The following is a 24,250-nucleotide window of genomic DNA, read 5'->3' as shown; positions in this document are numbered from 1 at the left end:
AAATTTTTTTTTTATTTAAATATTTTTTAAAAATATTTTTATATTTTTTTTAAAATATTTTTTTAAAATCAAATTTAAATTCAAATTTTTATTTTATTTGAAATTTTTTAATATTTATTTAAATATTTTATTTAAATAATTTTTTAATTAATTTTTTTTTTAAATTTTCTTTTAAAAATTAACTTTATTATTTTTTTAAATTTTAATTAATTTTTTTTAAATATATTTTATATTTATTAATTTTAATTAAATTAATTTTTAATTATTTGAAAAATACTAAATTAAAAAATTACAAAATTTTAAATTAAAAAAAAATTAAATTATTTCGAAGGAAAAATTATTAATTAAAAATCTTTAAAAAAAACTCTTAACGAGTTATTTCAACAACTTTTTTTAATATGTACAATTTCCTGTCAATCGCCACAAATTTTATGTCACAACATCCTCAACCAACTAAAAAAAGTCAATCTACTTCATTTCAACTCATGCGACATTAAGCGCCAAAAAGAACACAAACAAACATTCTCTTACCAAACTTCAAATATTGATCTTTTAATCTTGTTTCTCTTGTCTTTTGCAAGCAAATAAAACCAAAAAAAATCGCACAGAAACCTCCCATACACTCAAAGTTTATTTTTATAGTATGTTCTCTCCATTTCAATAAACCGTATTATGTTAAATTTTTAAACTTTTATGTAAATTTTTCAGCTTTTGCGACAAGTCTCGTATCTCTCGTATTTAGTTATAAAATTATATTTTTGCTGTTGTGTTAATAAATATATATTTCGAGACACTCGACAAGTCAAAAAACGTATAATATTAAAAATATTTTCTCCAACTTGTTTTTTTTTTGGTATTTTTTGCTCGTGTTCTTTTCTCATTTGAATCACACGAGTTAAGAGAGATAAGACTCGGGTTAACATCCTTCGAAATGATTTTTGTTGTTTTAAATTTACACAAAATTTAAAAAAAAATAAAATTCCGACGACAGACTCTTGTCCGATAGAATCTTATCAATGCAAGTTGCTGTCTGGAAATTTATAGTAGAATTTTTCGCAAATCTGAATTTATCGTTCTCTTGAAAAAGTGAATATTTTTGAATAAAATAACAATAAAAACTGTGATATATTGACCTTTCCATTGAATTTTTATTCGTTCCGCAATTTTTTTTTTGAATCGAGGCATTGACCATCTAAATTTTCTATTATTTATTAATAAATCTATTTATATGGCAATTTTAACAAAAAAAAAAAAAAAAAAAAAAAAAAATTGAGCCCATTAGAGAAGAGAGGTGACCTCATCAAATCGCACTTAATCTTCGCTAAATACCATTTTCGGCTTTTAATGGCTTTTTTGTATGAAAAATTAATTTTTTTCACCTTCTTGACCGATTATGAGAGCCCTCCAAGGTAATTATTATCTATCTCTTCGTGAGGCGTTTTATTTTGATTTTCTATTTATTTTATTCATCAATTGCCTCAAAGCTAATTTATAAATTATATTACGAACAATGTTGTAACGAGAGAAAAGATGATACAGAAAAAAAATAAATTACAGACTTTTACATGAGCCAGGTCACGTTTATTTATTTATTTTTATTTAATACAAAGTTGGAACTAATTTAAAGTCAGTAGCCAGTACTGAGTAGTGAGAATTATTTTTTTCTTTTTTTATTATTTTTTTCTATTTACATTATTTAATTTTTTTTTTTTTTTTTTTTGAAAAAGTAATTTTTCATTTTTTTTTATTTATGGTCTATTATTATTTATTAAAGTTTTGAGGAAAGTACTCACAAAAAATACTAAAATAAATTATAGTTCGCAGTAATTACCGTTCTCTGTTCATTCAGTCCGAATTCGAATTTAAACCAAGGCACGAAGACGACTTTGGTGCAGTGAAAAAAACAAATTTAATTTTGTATTCAAACTCTTTTTCTTCTTCCATTTTGCTTCGTCTTCCGGTTTTTCTGGCATTTTCGGACATCTGCAAATATGTTCGTGTCAAGGCGAAACTGGAACAAACTATTAACAGTCATTTGTGCCAAAAAGTTTTCTTTCCGTATATTTCGATATGCGAAAAGTTTTGTTTTTGTGCAAATGTTGTTTGATAAACAAATTATTTTATCATTGAATTTATTTTAAAATAAGCCGAGATATTTGCTTAGCAAAGCTATGCCTCTAAACTAATGTATAAACAAGAAATACGAAAAAAAAAATATTAAAGCGGAATGATAGCTTTTAAGAATATTTTAGTATTGTTTGGATCATTCAACCTTTTGATGTCGAATAGAATTAAAATGTAGAGCAAATATTTTGTGTGGAAATAATTTTTGGTAGGGAATTTTTGAAGAGGGTGACCCAAAATTTTTCTATTTTTAAAAAAAATTTAATAAAATAATAATTTAATTTTTTTTGTAATATAAAAGTATTAAAATAATATTATAATTATTAAAATTAAAAATTAAAATTAAAAAAAAATTTTTCAAACACCTTAAACAATTTAAAAATAACGATAAAATTAAAATTATTTTTTTTTAATTTTAATTTAATTTAATTTTTAATTTTAATTTAAATTTAACTTTAATTTGATTTTAATTTAATTTTATTTATTTTTAATTATTTAATTTTATTTTTTTTTAATTTAACTATAATATAATATTTAATTAATTTTATAAAATTTTTAAAAATTTCATTGAAATTTTTTTTTATTATTTTTATAAAATTTCACTTATTTTAATTTTTTTAAAAATTTATTTTAATTATTTTTATAAATCTTAATTTATTCCAATTTTTAAAAATTAATTTAAATTAATTATTTTTATTCAATTTTAATTAATTTAAATCTTTTAAAAAATTTTAAAATTTTTACAAAATTTGTATTAAAAATCATAAAAAATATTAAAATTTTATTAAAAATTATTAAAATATTAAAAGATAGAAAAATTTAAGAATAATTTTTAATTTTTAAAATTTTCATTTAATACAAAAATTTTGAAAAATTTAAATAAAACAAAAAGAAAATAAATTAAAAAAAAAAAATTTTAATTAAAAAAATTATTAATAAATAATTATTTTTTTATTTTTTAAAATAATTTTTAAATTTTTTAAATTAAAATTTTATTATATTTTAATATAACCTGATAAAAAAAAACTTTAAAGCTCCTTAACATGACAAATCTCGTCAATTTTCAGGTCTTTGTTAATGAAGGACAATAACTTTCTTAATAACAAAGACCTTCAAATCGCCCAAAATTTGTCACAAATCCTATTCAAAGTTTTTCCTTTTGTCTCTTCAATTACCTCAATTTTGTCTTGTCCTCATCTTTTCTTCACTTTTATAAGCATCATTAAGACTGATGAAAGCCTCTTTCCAAAACAATGGAAAAAACAAAAAGTCACCCTACGACAAATTTTCCTTGAATTTCCTTCACAAACTTTGATGATGATGATATTTATCTTCGATTCCGTATCGCAATTCTATCATGCGAGAAAAAGACGACTCCAGAAAAAAAAATTGTGTCTATATTCAACACCACAATCATTTCACAATATTCGAACGAAAATTTGTCTCAATTCTCCATCGTTCGTTGTCGTATATTACGCAATTTAAGTCAGAATGTCTCTGGGACCAATGCCAAGAAAAAGTTTTTTTTCTCTCGTTTACAAACAAGCAAATAACGATAAATGTACAAATAATACTTTAAAAAAGAAGTCATACAACTTTTTTCGTGTTGTACAATTATACCTCCGTCGTCTCGCTCTGTCATCCTCAGAAAACGGGAGAACTATCATTGGCAGGGAATTAAGATTGTAAAATTTTATGTTTGGGAAAAAGGAGCTAAAACTTTATGGCGACTCGTACACGTTACGAAAATGTACGTGAAGTGATTTAATTTCCAGCTAAATTCAATGAAACTTGAACTCGAAACTAGTTCATCGTGATATGATGGGAAATTTTGTTACTACTTGATTATTGAGCTTGAAATGTGTACGAAGAAAATAGGTCACTAAATATGACACGCGTAGCAAAAAGTCGGGATCTGGTTTCGCATGTAAATTGACGACGACGACGGCGCTGCGTGATAAAACATATCATAAAAGAAAAAGATGTGTGTTCGTTCCTCGGGAACTAAACTTCAGTAATATATGGAAATATTATGTTATTGATATGATTTTTTCTTTTGGCTGAATGGGGATAAATAGCGCCGATTTGGCGGGATGGCGGAGACAGATAGATGACGAGAAATGACAAAAAGAATGATATGATAATAAAAAGGATTTCTGGCATGCGGAGCGATAGATTATTGGAGAAATTGAAAGATCGCTGTGTGGTTGTGAAGTTGAATTAAATTACTTCAGGTTTTCTGAAAAATTTTGAAAATTTTCGAAGAAGTGAATTTTTGAGGTTTCGTTAAGTTTTTATGCTTGGTTTGAATTAATTGGAATAGATTTTTGTCATTTGACAATTGGCATCCCTTGTGGGAATCTGTTGTTTCGTATTAATTATTCATTTATATCTAACGGAAATTTCTTTCTTTAACTTCTCTCTAAAAGCATTTCGCGGAAGGTCCGCAATTGTTCAGGGATGACAAACCTAAAATGAATTTTTGATTAAATTTTTGAACTAAAATGATTTAAAAATTATTTTAAATTAAAAATCTTACCTCTTAAAATCCCAAGTTTTTCAATTATAAGCTTTAAAATGTTTCTGAAGGGCTTAAAAGTATCTTCTAAGACTTCAAATTGAACCTTAAAACTTTAAATTTAGTAAATTGAAGCCCTTAGATTCCATTTGAAAAATTTGAAGTTAACCATTTAAAAAACAAATTCATCTTTAAAGGTTTGAAGATATATCTGAAATAGTAAAACTCAGATTTTAAGCAAAAAATTGAACTAAGAATCGATTTTTTAAAATGAATTTTCGTTCTTCTGAGACTTTTTAGGTTTAAATGATAATTTTTATTCTTTGAGGAATTATTTTTCTTTTAATTCTAATTGACTTATAAAGAAAAATAATTCCTCAAGGATCAAAATTCATTCCGTTTAAAGCCTAAAATGTTTCAAAAGAACGAAGATTCATGCAAAAAATCGATTCTGAGTTCAATTTTTATTTTTTGCTTTAAATCTGAGTTTCACTATTTTAGATATATCTTCAAAGATAAGTTTATATATCCAAATGGTTAACTTCAAATTTTTAAATGGAATCCAAGGGCTTCAATTTACCAAATTTAAAGTCTTAAGGTTCAATTTGAAGTCTCTTAAGCCCTTCAGAAAAAATGAAAAATCGATACCTCTTAACTCTTCTTGTTCCATCAAATACCTCGACCCGATCGAGAATCAATAAAGGTGTCTCTAACATCAATCATTACCACACCAACGGGCTCAGTTCACTACCAATTGACTCTTTGACCCACAATTGATATCGCTCTCAGCTCCAATCGATAATTTTCATCACATTCGCGATATGTGGGCAATTTATTAACGCAACGCTTACCTCTTTCTCCTCCGACGAATCGAATCGTGACTATCATCTTCCTTCCAGTCATTTTTTTCAACAACAATTCATTCACAGATTATCTTCGTGCAACTCGTTCCTTGTGTGTTTTATAAAATCTAGGCAAAAAAAAAATAAAACTACAAATAAACCACAATATCGCGTGCAATCTTTTTTTCTCTCTGTTTTCCTCGGTAAATTTTTTTTACCACTTTTTATTGTTAAAAACATACAAAAATCCATGTAATTTCAGGTAATTGTTGTTGTTGCATTGCAATGAAAAACATGCAAAAAGCAGACCTGAAGCAAGTAATAGAGCAGAAAACAATTTATTGTCCATTCATTGAAAGTAATTTAAAATCGGTCTGTAGATGCAGCAAAAGCAATAATAAAAGGACATTGTCCTCTCTTCTGGCATCTTGTAGATAACGACCCGACATTTGTTGGGATTTTATAAGGTTAAATCGATCGAGTGTAATTTTTTTCATATAGAATTAAATCGTCGTTCGCAAGAAATTTTTCATTAAAACCCCTTTAGTGCCTTTTTTAATAGACTGTCATCGTTAAGCAAGTGTAACGACCGTCCCTTAATTAAATTTCCCTTTAAGCCGTTTTGTCACCTAATTTCTTTCCCGCTTCTTCTTTACCTTCTTTACATATGAGTTTAACATAATTTTTTTTTTTTTACTGAAAAAAATATAAAAATAAAATAAAAATTCCTTTTAATCCGCGAAGTCGCAAAAAAGTTAAAGAACGAAAAATAGGTCAAAGTAATACTTCTTGAAATTACGAAAAAAATAAAGTAGACGAAAAAAAAGTTCGTCATGAATCTGCCGCCCTTCCATTCTAATTATGTCAAGGAAATCGTGCTTAATTTTTTTTTTCAACCGTTCTGTTTTTAATTAGTGAAAAAAACGAGAAGTTTTAAACCTTTCTCTTAATGTTATGATTATTATTTTGCAACATTATTATTTTCTTTGGCTATGCTTCTGACTTTTCCTCCGCTAACTTAGCTGTAGGAAGATATTAAAATATATTAAATGACAACTTCATGACAGTTCCAAGTGTAAAAGAATTGACTAATAAAAAAAATGTTGTAAGAAGTAAAGAGACATTTAAATAAATATAATGAAAAAAAGAGTTGAGAAGTGCAGTGAGAAAAAAAATTAATGGAAAAGTCATTGGCGTTATTTTTAATTATTTTTTTTTCAAAGTATTTAATAAGATTTTTTAATTAATTAAATTAAAATAAAATAAAACAAAATAAAAAAATTAAAATAATTAAAAAATAATTATTTAAAATAATTTTTTTAAATATAAATTAATATTTTAAAAAAATAATTTATTTTAAAATAATTAAATTAAAAAAAATAATTAAAAAATATAAAAAAAATTAAAATAAATTTTATTGTTTTTTTTTTATTAAAAGTAGTAATTCATAAATTTAAAAATAATTGAATTAAAAATAATTTTTTTAAAAAAAATAATAAAAATTTTAAAAAAAAATAATTAATTTTTTTTCAAGAGATTTAGTCTAATTGAGTTAAATTTATAGAAATTAAAGAAAAAAAAATTAAATTTATTAATTTATTTTAAAATTAAAATTATTTTTTTAAATTTTTATTAAAAATACAAATTTTTAAAAAATTATTTTTAAATTTTTTTTTTTATTAATTGAATAAAAAATATTTTTTTGAAAAAATAAATTAAAATTATTTTTAAAAAAAATTTATTATTTTTTTTTTACATTTCTCTTGGAAAAAAAATTAAATATTTTTTTTTTTTCATTAAAATTGTATAAAAAAAATTAAAAAAAATCATTTACTTTGAATTATTTTAAAAAAATATTTTATGAAAAAAAATTGATTAAATTAATTTAAAAAATACTAAATTTTCTTCAAGAAATTTTTTAAATTAATTTGAAAATATTAAGTAAAAATTTAAATAATTTAGTAGAAAAATATTTTTTTAAATTAATTTTTTTTCTTAAGTTGAAAAAAATAATAAAAAATATTTTTTTTTAAATTAAAAAATAAATAAATTTCATTAAAAAAAATCTTTAGAAAAAAATATAAAAAATTTCCGGGTCATGACTTCATAAGCCTCAATTTTTATAATTTTAACCTCTTAATTAAACCAATAAAAATTACAAAAAAAATTTTTTTTTTTAAAAACAATCAAAACCTCTTACAAAAAACCTTCTCTCAGTGATAAAAGGCAAAAAACTAACAATATCACGAGTAAAAAAGAGCACTTAAACGTGGTATGCGCCCATCATAGCAGCAATTAAGAAAAAAAAGTAAAAATAGAGGCGTCAGTCGTGGTTAGTACTTCATCATTAAATATCTTTTTTTTCTTTCTCGACATTATAAAACAAATATATCAGACTCAACTTCTTCTCTCTGAGTCGTGTTTCTTTAACAAACAAACAAAAAAATTTTTTAAACTATATTTAGATCACAACTTCCAGCATGTAAAATGTTTTGATCTGAGGTTTTTAATATTTACACACACGAGTCACAGCAAAATAAAAACAAAAGCGACAAAAATAAAAAAAATTCTTCGGATTTGATTGAAGATGATGGCGATGATGATGATGATTTTAATGAGTGGCACACGATTTATGCAGTTTTTATTTTTTTTCTAAAAATTTCTAATATATGTCAGTCTTTTAATCGCCGCGTGCCATTTAAATGGAATTAATTTACATTTTTAAATAATTAAAAAAAATATCAATTAATTTTTTTTTATTTTAATGTAATTTAATTATTATTGAGTCATTAAATGATTTTTTTGCAATTTACGTGAGTGGTAAAAGCAGCTCGTTACAACATTGTAAGCGCATAAAAAGGAGATTAAACGTTTATTTTTAGCGCAATTAAGCATATTAATTGCCAGTTTTCACATCAAATTGACATCAATTGCTCTTGAATCCAGTTTTACTCGCTTTTCTGCATCAAATTGGAATTTGATGTTTTCGCGTTGATTTATTATTTGATAGAAAACTTTTCCAAAAGGGAGTCCGGATGTACCGTTATTATTGTAAAATTATTTCATTTTAATTAACCGTGCATCCTCACCGAAGTGAATGGCATGAAACAAGAGAGAAAAAAAAAGAAAGAAGAAGAACAACTTGAAAAACTGGCATCCGTCACGAACGTTAATAAATTTATTTATTAATAGCATTTTTTTTTGTTTGTTTTTAAAACTTTAATACAGCGCCATAAATAATATAAGCGTTTGCAATTACTATCATGAGGCATCAACCAAAAGCAATTAAGAATTTAATCATAAATTTCATTAAATGACCATCCATATGACAATGGAACAAAAATTCATTTTAGGCTTGTTATTACTTTTTTCGTACTTTAATTAACGTGACAGATGTCATTTAATTTTTTTGTTTTATCAGAAAAGTGATGAGCACCTGTCCTGTGAAATATTTTGTTAATAATGATAAATAAAATTTTAATATTGTTTGGACATGTGTGTGTCAAAATTTCTGTTAAAAAAAAGTGACATTGAATTAATGTTGAAAAATGTGGAAAATGAGACATTTTTTGTATTTAGGTCAATTGAATTGCTCTCGGGGCGATCGTTAGAAGCCCAACAATGAGACTCATGGGACACGTTTAATGGCTCAATTTTGAATGCTTTGACAATCGAGACAGAATTTAATGAGTATTGTTAAAAAATATTGAAGAGTAGGAGGCTTTTGATGAACTGAATTTGTTCAAATAGAGCTTTCAAGAATTTTTGAAGTATTTAAGAGTCATTGCTGCACTTAGAATGAGTTTCGAAGGCTCTTGTTATGTTTGATCTTGTCGTAGGTTGATTTGAAGTCAATAATATAATAATAAATAATTGATTTTTTTTCATTTTTTTTTCTTAAATTTTAAAATAAATTTCAAATATAAAAAAAAAATAAATTATACTTAATAATTAATAATTTAATTCAAGAAAGTTTCAAAATTTAAATAAAAAATTATTTACAATTTTTTTTTAATTTTAAAAAATTTTTTTTTAATTTCTAAAATTTTTTTCTTATTGAATTTCCATTTATTAAAATTTTTAAATAATTTATTTTATTTAAAAAAAAATATTAATTAGAATTAAATTGAGGTTCCTTAATAAAAAATTTTGCAAAAAAAAATGATTTTAAAATTTTTAATTTTTTTATTTAAAAAAATTTTATTGAAATTTTAAATAAAAAAAATTATAAATTTTAAAATCATTTTTTTTTGCAAAATTTTTTTTAAGGAACCTCAATTTAATTCTCATGAATATTTTTTTTTAATAAAATAATTTATTTAAAAATTTTAATAAAGGGAAATTCAGTAAGAAAAAAATTTTAGAAATTAACAAAAAAATTTTTAAAAATTGTAAATAATTTTTTATTTAAATTTTGAAACTTTCTTGAATTAAATTATTTATTATTAAATATAATATAATAATATAATTTATTTTAAAATTTTTTGTTTAAAAAAAAATTGAAAAAAAAATAAATTATCATATAATATGACTTTGAGAAGACAAATTTTTTAAATAACTTTTTTTTTTTATTTTAAATAAATTTTAATTTTTTTAAATAATTTTTTAATATTTTAAAAATTGTTTGTTGTTTAATTTAAAGTTTTTGAAGTCATAAGTCTAATTTTTAAAAATTAGAGAAAAAAATTTAAAATACTTTCAAACAAAAATTAAAATTAATTTTTTTTTTCATAACTTTTCAATCAAGGAATCTCATGTTTTTGAGTTCTTTTAGCTATAAATTATATTTTTTTAAGTTTAAAATTTTTATATGCTTGGTTTGAATTAATTGAAATAGTTTGAAATCTTACCTTCGGAACTTTATCTGAAAATTAAAAAATTTTTTTTTTTTCATTAAATAATGACTATGAAAATTTAAGAAACTTACCATTAAACAAAACTAATCTAGTTCAATTTTTTGTCTTCATCTCCAATATTTGACTTCCAAATTACGCAATTCACGAACAAAAACTAACAACTTCACTCCATCGAACAATTCACCAATTCTTCCCATTTATTTTTAATCTCCAATGATGACTTTGCACGTCTCTAAAAATAAATCTCTTAAGTAATTCAATATCAAACAAAAAAAGCTGACTGTGGTCTCTCAACTTATAAATTTATGACACATTACAAGACACAAAAGAAACACATCATCATCCATCCATCTATCGTCGACACGTTACAAGTGAATGTTGTTCACCTTTTCCAACTAAGAGGCGCTCGCTGCATGATGCCTTCTAGGTAGCAGAATTTCTAATGTATCTTCTTTCTTTTCTCTTTACAGACCACAGTTGGAGGATCACGACTCTGATGAGGATGGTCGTCAAGATGGCATGATACCGCCCCGATTTATCGATGTTCAACAGGGAAAAATTTATCTTGGTCCGCCAAAACAATTAGATACAGTCAAAGATAAGGTATGTATTTGTTTTTTTTTTTTTTTGAAAAATTCTAACGGGCTTTAATGCGATTTTTAACGCTATAAATTGTTTCTCGAAGAAACCACACACGCGCTTTGTTTATGCGAATTTTTTTTTTGGGATTTGAAAATTAAAGTTAACGTCGAATTGCTCTCCAGTGATTAATAAATTAAAATAAAAAGTAATAAGCGTGATTTAATTACCGTTAAAAGTGTATGGAAAGTCTCTGCATGAGAAAGTGCAAGATTTATTTCACGGTCCATATGGTTGGTTTTATATGCGGGTGTTTTGACAAGGTTTGCTGTGGGAGCGGATGATTTATGGGAACGATGGTCAGGTTACTCGATGCTCGTTTCAAGGGCAACGCTTATTTCCTTGTCGGAGTTAAATTGTTCCCTCGAGCTAAAAGCACACGAAACACCTCAAGAAACATGATTTATTTGATCGAAACATCAAAAATGCTACAAGTCAAGTCGAAACACATTTCAACACCCAATTTTTGATATCACGAGCAAACAACTCCATAAAAGTCATAATATAACATGTAAAATACTTTATAATGTTGATATGACCCGGCGTGGTTCGCTGCATGTGTTCACAGGTGTACTTTTGCCGATAAAACACTTTTCAAGCTTTTTTGCCAATCAATTCTTTTGTTCACGTTTTTTTTTGTTCCTGACATGTGTAGGAGAAATATGAATGATTGAACATTTTATTCCAACGAAATAAATGCCTTTAATTGAATTTTGGGCGAGTCATTCTTTCATTTTCGTTTCTTTTTAGGAATAAAGTTAACCCTTGTCAAAAAATTAGTCAGCGAGTGAAATCAAAGGCAAAGGGCAGCGAAAAGAAACTTCTATCAAGTCCCGAGTCACAGTCATTCCCCATCATGTCTAACGCACACACATGTTAAATGGCTTTTTCTCACGATCTGTTACAGGTCTGAGTGTGTCATGCCCAAGTGTAAAATACTATCGTTATACACGCTTGTTCAATGTGTGTCGCTACATTAGTATGAGACCTCTGAACAAGTACTTCGAATAAGTGTTTTTGACATACGATATTAACATATGGGGCCTGCTTTTAATAGTGTCTCTCTTTCTATGCGAAGAGTGATAGAAACGAAAAAAAAATTATATATATAATTATTATGCATTCGACAAAAAAAAATATAAAAATATTTTTTGTTTGTTTGAAAGAAACTAAACAAGTGTAATGCGTGTTAAAAATGTAATGCTTGAATGATAAAATAGTTTTTTTTTCGTACAAGTTTGGAATATGCTGAAGGAATTGGAAATGTGTCTTTGATGTAAATAGAAAGGCATTGTAAAATTCATATATGGAACGACTTGAGCGCTTTTTTTACTGACATGAGATACCTATGGAGTAAAAAGTCATCCTGCTTATACATTATAAGCTTAAAAGTGACACATATAATGGTAAGAACTTCATATGAGGAATAACTTTTTCTAATGTAAATCAAAAAGTAATTAAAGACTTACTATTTCAGCTTTACGAATGTCTAAATTTTAAAAAAGTTCAAAGAAGATACCATTGGCTTCAAGTAAAATAGAAATACTGTGTTACATTAACTGCTAAATTTATTCGAACGAAATCAAATCCAACTTATGATAATGTTTGAAAATCTTATAACTACCGAACCGAGACGATCGAGCAGACAAAATTGCCAACCTCTAATGATAAAGTTCTCAGTAAATGTGGTATTAACTCTCCTCATATTGAATGGAAGTATTGATACTGAAACTTATGAAATCAGAAATACTGAAATGGATAATGAAAATTTAGAAATTTGCTCTGAAAAGAATCTCAAAGAAATGCCGAAAGCTTGGCTTGTAGTCGACAATTTAAGTTTTTCCTTTGGAGTCATCGGCATAATTTTTGAAATAGTTACGACACGAAATGTTAAAAGGAAAAAATGTCTCTATTTTTACGAAATATCCTCAACCTAAATTACTTTACTATAATATTCCATATTTACTGTAGTAAACCTTTAAGTAAGAATATTGTTAAGACAGCCAGTTTGTGTTACTCGAAAGACTTGGATGAAGATGAACCTTTCTTATAATTTCTTATATTTTTAAATAATACTCCTCATTTAGTTTTAAATATAAGTTTTAAAGTTTTAAGTATAATATTCAAGTTTACAATTCGAAACAACGAAAAATTCTTACTTACACTGAAAAAAATCTTCTATACAGTAACAGACAGACATCGATAAACCACAAAGAATTTTTCACATCGAGACAAAAATGCATTTCAATCAAAACTTTTTTTAAAAAGTATAAGAAAACTTTAATGCAAAAGGGTGTAACGCTTGACAGACATCATGAGCGGAAGAAACTTGAGTAAATTTTGATTCATGAGAATGTTTTTTGTCTTTTGTTTTGTCGACGACGACAGAAACAACATTGTCTCAATTATCGCCAAGTCTATACGGGTCTTATCCATTTGCCGCTCAAAAAAACTTCAAAAAAATATTTTTTTATTATTTATGACAAAACAAGTGTCTTGTCAGGAAGTTACGAAAACATACGGGCTACTGTTGGAAAGATAAAAGTAATTGCCGTAAATGATTAAAAAGAGCGAGGAACTTATTGAATCGAATCCAAAGTTCATTGAGAGAAAACCATAACATCATCATATCGATAAATTCATTCTTGCATAACAAATCCAATCAACGAAAAATTGCAATAATTGCTTCTCCGCTCCATGGCACGATTACTTTAGTGACACAGCAAAAATACAGAACAACGACACAAAGTTCATCGCATTTTGTGGAAGCGTTCTTTTTGCGTGTGTTTTGTTGTCTGTGACGCGTTGCATTGTTGTTGGTTGCAAATTGTAATGCAAATGGCAATAAAATAAAAATTAACTTAACAATGAAAATGCAAAACACACATCGTTACGATACGACGCTATCTCTTCAGTTGGAATTGTTATCATTCCCTTCATGAAGGCGCAACTTATAATGGCAACAGCGGGCTTTTTACAAACATTTCAAAGGTTTTGATATCACAACAAGCCAGCAAAGCACATTGTCTAAAAGCGAAACAACAACAAAAAAAAAATAGTAGAGGAAAATGTGTAGACAAGTTTTTATGTGACTGCACATATTATGCATGCTCTAGATGCGCATCGTTGCATTGTGGTGAGTTGTAGAGATTGCTGACGCAGAGAAGAAAGTTAAGCTGAGGTATCAGCATCACGTGACGAACTTCCTTGAGTCTCAATTCAAAGTCAAAGAACCTTATTGAAGCTTTATTCTTCTTCTTTCCTTCATTCAAGAATTATGAATTGAAGGAAAGAAGAAGAATAAGTTATTGAAGCTTTATAACTCTCGTAATTGACGTTTTTTAAAATTTCGAATTAAACATTCCTTGAAGGTCGATCTTTGGTTAGAAGTTAAACCAAAAATCAACCTTCAAGGAATGTTCAATTCGAAATTTTGAAAAAACGTCAATTAGAGAGCTTCAATAAGTTTTCGATGAAGACAGTTTGAACTTTTCTTGATAGTTATAGCCTTCAAGAGTTCAATATTCTTCAAAGGTTGATATTTGATCAGAACTTGAAGATTCAAAGCTTCAATTTCTGATCAAATATCAACCTTTGAAGATTCTTGAACTCTTAACCTGAATCAATTAAAGTTTCAAGAAAAGTTCAAACTGTCTAAAAACCTCATAGAAAATTTTGAATCAACTTCAAACCTCAGAACTTCAACTTCTCTCTGTGTCACTCCATTCACAAATCCCCTCCAACATCAAGTGCAAAGGTCTTTTTTAATATGTTACCGTTTATCATAAGTACACAGAGGATAGCGAGAACAAAACAAGAGAGCAACGAACGAACGTGCATTCACAAAAATTATTGCATCGCATGCATCGGTCCAGTAATAAAAAGTCACTGACTTATTCTACATGCTCTCTCTCGTTGCCTATCCTCTTGTGAATGTGTGAAACGGTTTTTGTTATAATTTTGTTCGTAATTACATTGTACACTTTATATATATTAACAATCATAATAATCATATAGTTGGTATTTAATAATAGCATTCGCATAGCTCCGTTCTCGTTTTTTTTTAATGAATAAAATGCAATTGTGTAAAATATGTCAATTGCGATAATCTGGGTTCTTCCGCTTTTTGCTTTGTTCTGATTATGTTTCGATTCGTGCTTCCTGTTTCTCAACGAGATTTTTTTTCTCAAGAAGAAGAGACGGATGTCCCTAATGGATGTCCCTTGAGTCGTCTCCAGCTAATCTTTTAATTGCAAAATTTTCCCCTCGTTCAAGTCTTCAAGTTCAAATTCGTTCCATGATTTGAACGCATCTCTCGATAGGTACTTTGCAGTCGTAAAAATTTGACACGCAACATTAAAAAGTACTTTAGTTTTAGTTTCACGAGACTTGAGCGCGCATAAATTTTTATTAGCATTTATAAATAGATCGAAATTTACCTTGCCTTGTTTGTTTCTTTACAAACATAATTTTTTTTATCGTCGCTCATATCTTAACTGGAACGCATTTGAATCGAAACGAGAACGATAATAAAAAATCATAAATGCAATTAAAACGGTTTTTCTGCGGGTTTTTCGGTTTTTATTGCTCGCTCTCATTTCGAAGCCCGTAATTTGATATCAACAGTTAAATATTATTATTTTTTGCATTACAAAATTTTTACTTGAAAATTTATTTGTTATGATCGTAAAAAGCGACAAATTTTTTAACATAACAACCACGTTGGAGTTCTTTATGAGAATGTAAAAATTTCATTTAATTAGGGATTTTTTTCTAAATAAAATTTTGTCTTTAAAAGAAGACCATCAAAACATGCGTTGTCATAAAAAAGAGTGAATATTAAATTTTTACAACGTCACTGGATGGCGGAAATGATATGATATGACTTGATAAGTACCTATATGAGATATACGAAAGTTTGTGAGGGAAAGAGAAAATTAATGACGAGACATTAAAAAGTTTATCAAAGCAGCTGATAAACAATCCTTTTAGCGTTTTATTGAATGAATGAGGAAATTGAAATTTGTACTTAAAGAAGTTTAAGAAGATAATTTTTAAAATGTCGTAAAATGATGAGTTTTTTCAGTTAAAATTCGAATAAAATTTTAATCAAAATTTTTTTGAAAATTTTTAATTTCTCACTTATAAAAAAAAAAAAAATTTTTTTAAATTTAAAATTTTTTTAAAAAATATTTTTAATCAATTTTAATTTTTTAAAAAGAAAAAAAAAATTAATTTAAAAATTAATTAAATTAAAATAAATTTTAAATTAAAAAAAAATTTAATTTTATTGAATTAAAAAATTTATTTTAAAATAAATTTAAAATTATTAGAATTAATTTTAAATAATAAATTTATTTTAATTATTATTATTTTTTTTATTTTTAAAATTAATTTTTAATTTTAATTTTTTTAATTATTTTAATTTTTTTTTTTTAATTTTTAAATTTAAAAAATTTTCATTTTACTCAAAATAATCTGTATTTTTTTAAAAGAAATATTCTTTTGAATAAAATTGCTTTTAAAATTCATACAATAGAAACGACCTAAATTTCCCTTTTTCCTTAAAAATCACTTAGAAAAATTGCGATTAAAAATCAAACAAACTGCAAAAAGTCCTACTTTTAAAAAAATTCGCTTCGCCTCCCATTTTTCGTCCATTATGATGATAATATTGCGAACAAAAAGGCTTTTAAATTTATTAAAAATTTACGACCCGCCGTCATCACACAAACACAAAAACAGGAAGAAAAAGGAAGATTTCTCCCCATTTATTTTTTTTTTAGAATTTTTTTCTTTGTTCCGTTTTTATCTGACTTTTAAATGTTTATCAACGTCTCTCGAATCATTTTTAATTAACTTTTAATATTTTTTCTTCATTTTTCATAATTTTTATTTTTTTTTTCAACGAATGTCAAACCGATGAAGTGCGACGCCCGCCTGAAATGAATCATTAATGGACTTCATCCGATAATTTTTTATTACGTGTTCGTGTTCATGTGCGGAAAACCTCACAATAATCATAAATTACGATGAGAAGATTTCGGAAAATGAATAAAAAGAGGAAAAGGGGGAATTTGAGCCAAACAAAAGACGAGAAAATCTTTCTTGAGCGAATTTTCATGTTCATATCTCGAGTGTCCCTAATTTCGAGATTCTTATTACTTTTTTGTCAATAAGTACCATTTTGGGTGAAGTGTGTGCGTATGTGGCAAATAAATAAGAAAAGAACAGTCGAATAATGACTTTGAAGTAACGATAAAGCACTTGAGTTTATGATGAAAAGCTGGAAGAAAAATCGGGAATTTCCCCTTTTTCGTCTAATCTTTATGCGACAAGCGACGAAAAAAACACACGATTTATATTTTTTCTTTGCTTTGATATACAGAGTGGTTTCTAAAAATTTTCTATGATAAATTTTCAAAAAAGACATCATCAGCGTTTTAAATGTCGGGTATGCAAAAATTGTCATAAAATAATTTATTTATTATTCGAAAATGATGATGATGATGGTTAAAATTTAATAAAAAAAATGTCGACTAAGCCGGTACTTTTTCCATTTTTAATCACAAAAGCTAATAAAATAATTATTTGGAGTCAAGAAGGCGTAAAAATAGCGGAGGAAATTTTCCGCAAGCAGAGAAAAACTACTTAGCACAATTACTCATAATTAATTTAAGAGCTTCTGTCGCTGGCATGCACTATGCAATTTTAATGTAAAAAATATATTTAAATAATTTTTAATTTTTCTAAAAATTTTTTAAAAATTAAATTATTTTTCTTTTTTATTAAAAATATTTATTTTATAAAATTTATAAAAAATTTTTAAATTTAAAAAAATAAAAAAAATTATTTAATAATTTTTTTATTTAATTTTATAAAAATATTTTAAAACAAAAAAATAATTAAATTTCAATTTTTAAAAAATTAAAAAAAATATTTTTAAATTATTTAAAATTTTTTAAAAATTAAAATTTAATTATTTTTGTATTAAAAATATTTTTATAAAATAAAAAAAAATAATATTTTTTTTAAAATTAAATTAAGTTAATTAAAAAATTAATATTAAATTATTTTATATTAAAAAAAAATAAGTGGCAGAAAAATAATTATAATTTTTATGAAAAATTTTTAGAAAAATTAAAAAACACTCTGTACATTAAAGACGCCGAGTGCATGCCAGCGACAGAAGCTCTTAAATCATATGAGTAATTGTGCTAAGTAGTTTTTCTCTGCTCTGCGGAACTTTCCTCCGCTATTTGTTACGCCTTCTTGACTCCAAATACATTATTTTATTAGCTTTTGTGATTAAAAATGGAAAAAGTACCGGCTTAGTCGACATCTGAAGGGAGCATCCCCTTTTCTTGGACCATCATCATCATCATCTCTCGAATAATAAATAAATTATTTTATGACAATGTTTGCAAACACCCGACGACGAAGACGCTGATGATGTCTTTTTCATGAATTTCTGCTGATATTTCAGCATTTATGTCAGATTTTGTCTGCGAGGAGGGCATTAACTGGCCACAGACTTGCAATTGATTGTGCTGTGTCATTGTATTTTTATATTTGGTCATCAACAGCAACTTTTGTTTTGTTTGCCAAAAAAAAAATCTGTGGCATTGTAAGATTGCGTGTATGACATGACAGTTTGCACCGAAAAAAACATTCGTTCATTAAAAGCATGACATTTCCTTTTCCTTTCGTTTTTGTGTCTCTCGATTCCCCACATTTTTATATCGAAACTCAATTCTGGACCAAAGGGGATGAAAAACCACAAGAAATAGGGCGACGACCATTCATCAGTTCGTTAATTGATTCATTTGTGATTTTTCATCGCGGCAACGAGACATCCAAAGGAGAAAAATTAATTAAGCTGTTTACACGAAATGACCTTTTATGGAAGAGAAACGATAACGAAAACAGCAGGTAAATGCGAATGGTACACAAATATTTACTTTGATGACATGCGAAGCCAAGACGACGACGAACAAGAGGAAGAAATGCATGCCGACAACTGTTAACTTTCGCACAAAAGCAATTATTGTGATTATTTCTCGGGGAAGCGCAAGAAGCTGGGAAGCGATTGTTCAAGAAGAAATTTAATGGAAAATGGGAGGAAATGGATGTCAAAGTGATGTGTTGCGTGTTTATGAGAAAGTTCTTTCAGTTCTTTCTTTAAAAGCAAATTATTCTTCAATGGGAATTGGTAATGAGGAGAGTTTTGAATGAAAAATGGAGCGAAATTGTTTTAGAAATGATTTTTTTTTTTGTTTAATTTACTGAAAATAATTTTTTTTTCAAAAGTTTTTGTGTTTGTGTGATGACGGCGGGTCGTAAATTTTTAATAAATTTAAAAGCCTTTTTGTTCGCAATATTATCATCATAATGGACGAAAAATGGGAGGCGAAGCGATTTTTTTTCTAAAAGTAGGACTTTTTGCAGTTTGTTTGATTTTTAATCGCAATTTTTCTAAGTGATTTTTAAGGAAAAAGGGAAATTTAGGTCGCTTCTATTGTATGAATTAAAAAAAAAATATAATTAAAAAAATAATTTTGTGTTAAAATAAATAAAAAAATTTAATTTAAACTGTAAAAATATTTATTTGAAAATTTGGAAAAAATTTTTCAAAAAAAAATTTAAAAAAAATTTCATTTTTATTAACTTTTTAATTATTTTTTTTTTAATAATTTGTTTAAATATTAAAAAAAATAATTTTTTAAATTAAATTAAAATAAATTAAATAAAAATAAAAATTTATACATATAATATAAATTAATTTTAAAAAAATAAAACCATTAAAAAAATATTTAAAAAATTAATTCTTCAATAAATAATTTTTTCTATTGATAATTTAATTAATTTTATCAAAAAAAAATTAAATTTATTATTAATAAAATTATTAAATTTTTTTAATAAAAATTTTAAAATTTTTTAAAAATTAATAAATTTAAAAATTTTTTTTAATAAATTTAATTTTAATTTATTAATAAATTAATTTTTTAAAAAACTAAAATTAAAAACAATTATAAAAATAATTTATTAAAAAAAAATTCAAATAAAATCAATAAAAAATATTTTTTTATTAAATATTTGCGATCCAAATAAATATTTTTAAATTTATTCCACACATAATTTAAACTTTAATATTTTTCTATAATTTCCTTACATTTTTTATCTTATTTTATATTTTTTGCATGATTTTTCTTATAATTTTTCCTTCTTTATTTTTTATTATTTCTTGCAGGAATTACTCGAGTCACGAATTGCCGAGTTAGAGGATGCACTGCTGCGCTTACAAGATCAATTCAATAAAGTGAGTATATTGCTTGGCAACATTAACGGCGAATTCCGAGTCATTTATCATAATTTAATATTTTTTCCTTGTTATATTTTTTTCTTGTTCATTTTCATTTCAATTATTATTAAATCGTTTAATATTTCGCTCGAACGACAATGAATCATTTTCTCAGTCAGCAGAAGAAACTTTTCACACATTTTATTGGCAGATATTAACTGAATCCTCGTTCAGTTTAATTTAATAGAATGCGGTGTAAAATTTTTATTCTCTCGAGTATCGATCGTCGTCGTCGAAACATGTGCTGAAGTGTCTTCCCTTCGTCGAGTGGATTTTTTTTTGCTCTTTGATGTGATGTTTCGTAATTGTAAATGAAATGTAAACACTTGTTGTTGTATTTTTTTGATTAAAATTGATGATTGAGTGAAGTTGTGAAGTGCATCTGGTCTCATATGAGAAAACGTGACTCACCTTTCTCTCATCCCGCATCCCAAAAACGAGTCAATGAACGATTTTTGCACAAAAACAAACGATTAGTCGACAAACAAGTCACTTTTCTTGCCAGTAATTCAATAAACGTCGTTTCAAAAGGTGCCTTTAATCGAATTTTGGTTTTTCTGCTTCCTTTTTGCTCCCTTATTTACTGCCACGAGACAGTATCACTTGCCAAGACACAAACAAAAAATCAAGGGAAACGAAGAAATTCGAAGGAAGAGGCAAAAAATGCATTGAAACAGACGGTAATCGACATTATTATTAATTTTTCAACGCGCCGCGCCATGAAAGTCGACAATTTTTACAATGTGCTACCATTTTCCATTATTGCTTATTATCGTCGTAATACTCGGGACGTGCTAATGTTGACACTTTTTTTGTCGTGAAAAATATTGTCTTACCGTTTTTTTTTGCCTTGGAATTTATTTTGTGAGTAAATATATTAACAACACCTGAAGTGTGACATCCTTCTGACACGTTATTGAAGGAAGAATATTTTAAATTGAAATGTTTTTTAAGGCTGAAGTAAAATAAATAAACGTAAAAAGGAAATTTTTTAAGGCAAGAAAGTGAACAAAGAAAGGAAGAAAGTTGTTTATTACAATCACGACGCTTGAGGAAAAAATTTTAGGATGAACGTTTTTGTGGATTTTCATTTAATTTTATTTATTTAATTTAATTTAATTAAAATTAAAAAAAAAATTAAATAAAAAATTTTAACTGAAAATATTATTTTTTTCAAAAAAAAAAAATATTTAAGAAAATTAAAAAATAATTATAAAATTATTTAAAAATTGTAACAAAAATTCGAAAGTAAATATTTTTGAAGAAAAAAAAGTAAGAAATATGAAATTTTAATTTATTCAAAATTATTTAAATATTTAAAAAATATTAATTATTTATTTAATTTAAAAAAAAAATATTAAAATTAAAATAAAAAATTGAAAAAAAAAATCAAAGAAACTCTTAATTCTTACTTCAAAAAAATAAATGAATAAATAAAATAAAGAAAAAATTAAATTAATAAAAATTTAATAAATAATTAATTTAATAATATTTTTAAATTAAAAAAAATAAATAAATAATAAAAAAATTGTAATTTTTAAAAAATTAAATTTTAAAAAAAGAAAAAAAAATAATTTTGAAAATTTAAATGAATCATAAATAAAATAAATACTTTTAAATAAAAATAAAAATTTTTTGAAATAAAAAAAAAAATAAAAGGTAAAATTTTAAATAATTTTTAAAAAAAGGATATAAAAAAAGGTTTTATTTTTTTTATTAAAATTTAAATCAAATAAAAAAATATTTGAATTAATAATTTTATAAATTTTATTCATTTTACAACTAAAAATATCTTTTAAAATTATAGGAAATTTTATAATTTTGCTTATTTTATTTTATTAGAAATTATTTTTTGCTTGAAAATAAAAAAACATTAAATATTAAAAAAAATTATTTTATTTTAAATAATTTTAATTTGTAATTATTTAATAATTTTTAAAATAATTTTTATATAAAAATCTACAAAAATATTTAATTTAGTTTTTTAATAATTTTTTTTTAAATAAGAACTTTCATGTCAAATTTTTCACTTTCAAAAACAAAATAAAAAAATTTAGCGACACCCTCGCTACCCAATTATGTGCATCTAACCATAATTTAATCAAAACAGGAAGCAATTTCTCTTATTAAATTCTTGGAAAATTTTTCTCTTTCTATTTTCTACAAAAAAAAAAAAGCAACAATAATTTGCATACATCCGACCGAAGCTTACACACAGAAAATATAAATAAAGGAAGGAATTCTGAAACGATTTATTATTAGGTGCCTCGACATCAACTCGACATGAAAATAATGACATGCATCCATCCAATCGGGAATACCAAACGACGACGCAAACCGAAGGAACCGCAAATTTTTCATTTTAGCCTGAGGCGACATTTTTTTCCTTCCTTCCCGCATATTGTTATCGAGAAAATATGATGCTCATTAAATTTTTTAAAATTAATAAAAAAAAAGCGGCTTCATCCGGTTTTTTCATTTTTTTTCCTCATCCATCAGACTGGGAGACGAGCTCATGACAAATGAAAAAAGCTTACGAAAAAACTTCAATTTTAATAATAGGACAGAGCAATAAAATATATTGCCAGGACTCTCCTGATATTTACGATCGAACGAAATAAACGCGAAAAAAGCTGCACACGCCAACCAGCCCATAGATATAGGTCGAAGTCGTAAAATTTATTAGATTGTATTATATTATTAGGTTGTAGTAAATTCGTAAAAAATACAACAAAACAACATTTTTCTGCGTTAGTTTCATTCAGAACGGCACCTTTTAATTTTATGGCAGCGAAGAACGCGATTCGAATTTGTGCACCCGAGTGATAATTAACGTCGAAGGAGACCAATCGTCACTTCATTGTCGATATTTTTCTGAGGAGTTTTAATGATATTTCGCACAAAAGATGTTTTTTCATGAGAAAATTTAATTTTTTTCTTGAAGGAAATATTTTTTTTAAAAAATAAATCTAATTTTTAATAAAAAAAAAAATAAATAAAAAAAAATTAATAAATAATAAATTAATTAATTAAAAAATAAATAAAATTTTAGAATTTTTTAAAATAAAAATTCATTTTTTTCTTTATTTTTAGACAAAAATTTATTTTTTTCCTTCTCAGCATTTAAACGAAAAATTAGAATTATAAAAAAAAATTATTGAAAAAAAAAACTTAAAAAATAAATAAAAATTGACAGATAATTAATTTTTAATTAAATTTGAAATTATTTTATTTTAAATTATTTAAAAAATTATTTTAACCAATTAAATAAAAAAGAATTAAAATTAACAAAAAATAATTAAATTAAAATTTTTAATAATAATTAATTAAAATTCATAAAAATATTAAAATTAATTTAAAATAATAAAAACGAATCAATTAAAAATTAAATTAATTAAAATATTTTTTAACAAAAAAAAATATTTATAAAATTTAATTTCTAATTAAAGTTAAAATTTTGATTAAATTGAATTAAAAAAGTTATTTAATACCTAAATTAAACTAAAGAATAATTTTAAATTTAATTTAATATTTAATTAATTAAAATTATTTAATTCTTAATATTTTTATTTTAATTAAATGAAAATTATTTTAAATTATTAATTTTAATTATTTTTGAAAATTTATGAAAAAAAAATTTAATAATTAAAAAAAAAATTAAATTGAAAAAATTATTTGAATTTTTTTTTACAAAAAATCTCAACCTAATTTTTCAAAAAATATCTTTTGTGCGAAATCTCACACAAACTCTTCATTAGAACATCATCGCCTCGCAAAACAAGTGAGAAAAAGTTCAATCTTGACTGCAATGCCAGCCACTACTGTTTAATTAACGGTTGCCAAGGATGATGATTTATTGCTGTTTGCACTCTTTGCTCTTCTGTGTCTCTTCGTGTGTGCGTGCCACTGA

General features: G+C 24.9%; 1 protein-coding gene across 2 annotated transcripts in view; it reads left to right on the top strand.

Annotated features, from left to right (window-relative positions):
* The window catches only part of LOC134831702 (uncharacterized), a 67,745-nt gene that overhangs the window by 13,083 nt on the left and 30,412 nt on the right, over positions 1-24,250 (top strand). The window contains exons 2-3 of one of the 2 annotated variants that reach the window (XM_063845502.1): positions 10,811-10,943; positions 20,230-20,298. In XM_063845502.1, coding sequence (XP_063701572.1) covers positions 10,811-10,943; positions 20,230-20,298 — 202 coding nt within the window. The remainder of the gene's footprint in view (positions 1-10,810; positions 10,944-20,229; positions 20,299-24,250) is intronic. The other variant, XM_063845503.1, reaches the window with a different exon arrangement.

This window comes from Culicoides brevitarsis, chromosome 2, assembly GCF_036172545.1.
Source record: "Culicoides brevitarsis isolate CSIRO-B50_1 chromosome 2, AGI_CSIRO_Cbre_v1, whole genome shotgun sequence".
NCBI classification, from domain to species: domain Eukaryota; kingdom Metazoa; phylum Arthropoda; class Insecta; order Diptera; family Ceratopogonidae; genus Culicoides; species Culicoides brevitarsis.
This window is presented reverse-complemented; position numbering and strand designations above follow the sequence as displayed.